We start from the raw sequence: 3,587 nt of genomic DNA on the forward strand, positions 1-3,587 counted from the left end.
ATTACTTAAGCCTTCAGTCCAACTTTCCTTTGTTTTTATCAATTATTTTATCTATTTTTCATAATATTTTATTAATTCCCTTTAAATATGTGTTTATGCCACTAGAATGTGCTTTTCCTTTTATCATGTATAGCACCTTGACTTTTCTTGCAATTGAAATGTTTTCTATATCCACCTTTGGATACACCTGATTTAGATTAAAGCATATCTAAATCTGCAAAGGAGGTTATATTTTGTTGGTTTGTCTGTTTTCAAAATAATAAAAATGTTATGGACTGATTTAGCTGAAATTTTCAGAGATGGTTCATTTTGTGATCAAATGGTCACATTTTAGTGATGATCCAGATCCCCTTATGGATCCAGGAAATATTTGAAAGACTCTGTGAATACAGACGCCTACTTAATAGGGAAGTCACAGTATGTAGTGCTTTTGTACATGTTTGCAATGTCCAGTTAAAGTCCAGACATAAATCCTATTCAAGATCTTTACTGATGCCCTGCATCTTCAGCTCAGTGGGGATAAATGCGCCATGATTCTTAAAGTACTCAGTGAAACCTCCAAACCCCTGTAACCTTTTTCTGCACTACCTAATATATCCTGGGTTTCAGGTTAATTCTTTAACCTTCAGCTCTTTATTCAGTAATTTCCTTCAACAATATTCTCAAACATTAATCCTGACCTTTGCAGCTCTGCTCTCATAAATATCATCCCGTTCCACCTGGGAAAGCAGATCTGATCCGTAATCAAGGATCTAATTACCTTCTATCAGTGTTCTGTCCTCCTCCACATACCTTATGTGCTCTGCTCTATCAATCTAAGTTAAGAGCTCCTGCAGCAACAAAAAGTGCAAAAAGAAACTTTCCCTCTCGTCTTAATCTCCTCTTTGGATCATCTATTGCAAGTTTATGCTTTAAACTTCTAGGACTCCTTAAATATTCGTGGAAAATCTCAAGCGCCTATTATTACTGAGTCGTAGCCTGCATTTAATCCTAGTAATCTATAACTGCACTTTTAAAGCAGTGCTAAGGAATTTTAAGTTTTGATCGATTTTGGTTCTGTCCAGTGGACAAAAGCTGTATTGTTTGCCTGAGGTAAGAAAACATTTGCCTTTAGGATCAACGTAGGGAAAGCCATAGCGCCGTAAAATCCTTATCTTCTGCCTGCACTTTGATTAAACAACCTATCTGTTTCCGGGGGCTGTATGAAAGATGAATAGTGATGAGGTAGTTAATGTAATGGTGAAACAATGTCACAATAATCAAAATAAGAATCAGGAAGTATCCCTGCAAAATGTGCAAAATTGGTCTCTAAGGGAAACTTAGATTATGTCCGAGCATCTGCACTTTAGATCATTTTAGATCAGTGCCCGAATGTCTAGTGGATGAAAAAGTAGTGGACTTGAAATTTCCCATAATACACCCTGAAAAGTAGTGATTATCAATGGTCACTAGATGAGCAGATATAACCCAGAATGCTTTGCGTCAACTCTCCTCACAAAGCATCATGGGATTTGCTATGGTGGTGACTGTCACTACCCGATCCGTCCCCGAAGCACGATCCGTTTTGCGCATGCGCCATCGGCTCATTTGCGCATCCAGATAGACACCTGGGTCACCCTCGATTTTATTTTGTTAAAAAGACCTAAATGACGTAAGCAAACTATAATATAATGTGTTAAAGGTTAATAATCTATTTCCTGAGAAATTAAATCTAGTCTTTTTGAGTTTTATGTTTTCCTTTCATGTTAACATTATGGTATATAGTGCATAATCTAAAGAAAGAAACTAAAATGCAGATAAAACATAGTTCAGTCTCTGAGCATGCCCGATGATGACGTTGGAGAAGCAGTTTAAAGAAGAAAACGTAAAAAGCATCAAAATTGTCTCACAAAAGTCATAAAATTTTTTAAAAGATGTTTATTAGCATTCTGTAGTTAGTTAAGGATAGAAATAGGTAATTTTAGCACCATAATTACATTATTTATGGGCAACCGGATATATATCTGTTCTTGCGTATGCAGGACGGATCGTGCTCTATATAGTGATTGAGGGATTTAGGGGTTAGGGCAGACGTTCAGACAGCCTTAGTCGCATCGACTTCCCTCTTTATAACGAATGGAAAAGGGGGAAATGACGTGTGTTTTAAAGCATGCTGGTGAAGATTCTCAGTCATCCAGGTCTTAGTCATCCCAAAAAAGTTAAAAAACAAAAAATCCACTGGACTTTGTTGTAAAGCAGCTGCATATTTGTAATTGTTTTGTGCAGCAGGTTTACTGCCACCCTCCTCAAAGTTGCTTGGTGCTGTTGAAAGCGGTACAGACCCCCTCGGTCTATGACAGAGGGGTCATTCAACTATAAGTCGACATATAATCTACAACTTAAATATTTTATGAAGGCTGAAAAGTTACTTAGTGTTTATTTAATGTAACTTGGTCTGTTAGCTGCTGATTTAAGGAATGTTGACATTTAGCACCATAATGGATTGAAATGAAAGACACTGTTGCCCTCTGTTGGTTTTGTTCCTAGACTTATTTATCGAGAGGTTTTGTATGACCGGAGGAAGCAGTCCGATTGGTTACCTGAAGGCCTGGCAGACCAACCTCTACCTGTCTGCAGACGCTGAGAAGGTCAGGGAGGCGCTGGCTGAAGGTGAGCAGCTGCTGATATGTTATAAGGACCTGTTTGGTCTACCATGTTTATAAGGAAAATGTGGAACATTTACAAGAATAAAAGAAGCTAAAGAAGAATAATTCAAATTTATTGCTTTTTTTCTAATGAGGACATTATGGGAAATCTTTGTATGGGGTGATTTATTTTTTTTTTAACTGTTGCAAGAAAAGAACATGTTTTATAAAACGAAATTATAAAAAGATGCTGTAGCAGCTCCCCAGCACTTGAATTAATTTGCGCGGTCCCGACGGGTGATTTCCAAGGTTTGTTTATTTTCTTTGATGTGGACCATCAGTCATCTCAATCATCTTGCATTACCTCAGTCACCGTAATCACAGTGAAAACTAAACAGATATACAAATATTAGAATATAAACATTACCTTATAACACACGCTTTCACCGTGGAACGCTAAGTGTTGATAGTGCCAAGCACATCTGACAGTTTGTTGAAGTCATTCATTGATACAATGATTTGCATGCTTTTATAAGGCCTGCCCTCATTTATATACGGCAGCCTGTGAGGTACACAAAAAAACAACAACAAAACTTTACAAAGTGCAAATACAATTAACCAAACCACCATTGCTAATCAAAACAGACAAATATTAAACAATCTGCAACATCCTTTAAATAATTTGCAATAAATAGTCTACAAAAGTGAAAAATTTAGGCAACTTAATTTAAATGGTTTACTATCCATTACAGATGCAATGTAGAAATGATCCTTTGAAAAACTTCCTAATTTAAAAAAGGTTTTGATGGGATCTTTGCTGTTTTCTCTCCTTTGATTTTTCTGAATTATTTCTTTTAGATTTTCTTTTTTACAGATTTTATACATTTAGTTTTTTGTTTACTTCTCTTTCAGATTTAGTTTTACAAAAACAATTATTTTCACATTCTGTTTTACAGAATGATC

At 36.1% G+C, this 3,587-nt stretch overlaps 1 protein-coding gene across 3 annotated transcripts in view; it reads left to right on the top strand.

Annotated features, from left to right (window-relative positions):
* The window catches only part of LOC107091489 (cytosolic 5'-nucleotidase 1A-like), a 41,170-nt gene that overhangs the window by 32,940 nt on the left and 4,643 nt on the right, over positions 1-3,587 (top strand). For all 3 annotated transcript variants that reach the window (XM_015385440.1, XM_015385438.1, XM_015385439.1), the window contains one exon: positions 2,527-2,649. In XM_015385440.1, the coding sequence (XP_015240926.1) occupies positions 2,527-2,649 (123 nt within the window). The remainder of the gene's footprint in view (positions 1-2,526; positions 2,650-3,587) is intronic.

This window comes from Cyprinodon variegatus, unplaced genomic scaffold (assembly GCF_000732505.1).
Source record: "Cyprinodon variegatus isolate N-32 unplaced genomic scaffold, C_variegatus-1.0 Scaffold339, whole genome shotgun sequence".
Classification (NCBI taxonomy): Eukaryota; Metazoa; Chordata; class Actinopteri; order Cyprinodontiformes; family Cyprinodontidae; genus Cyprinodon; species Cyprinodon variegatus.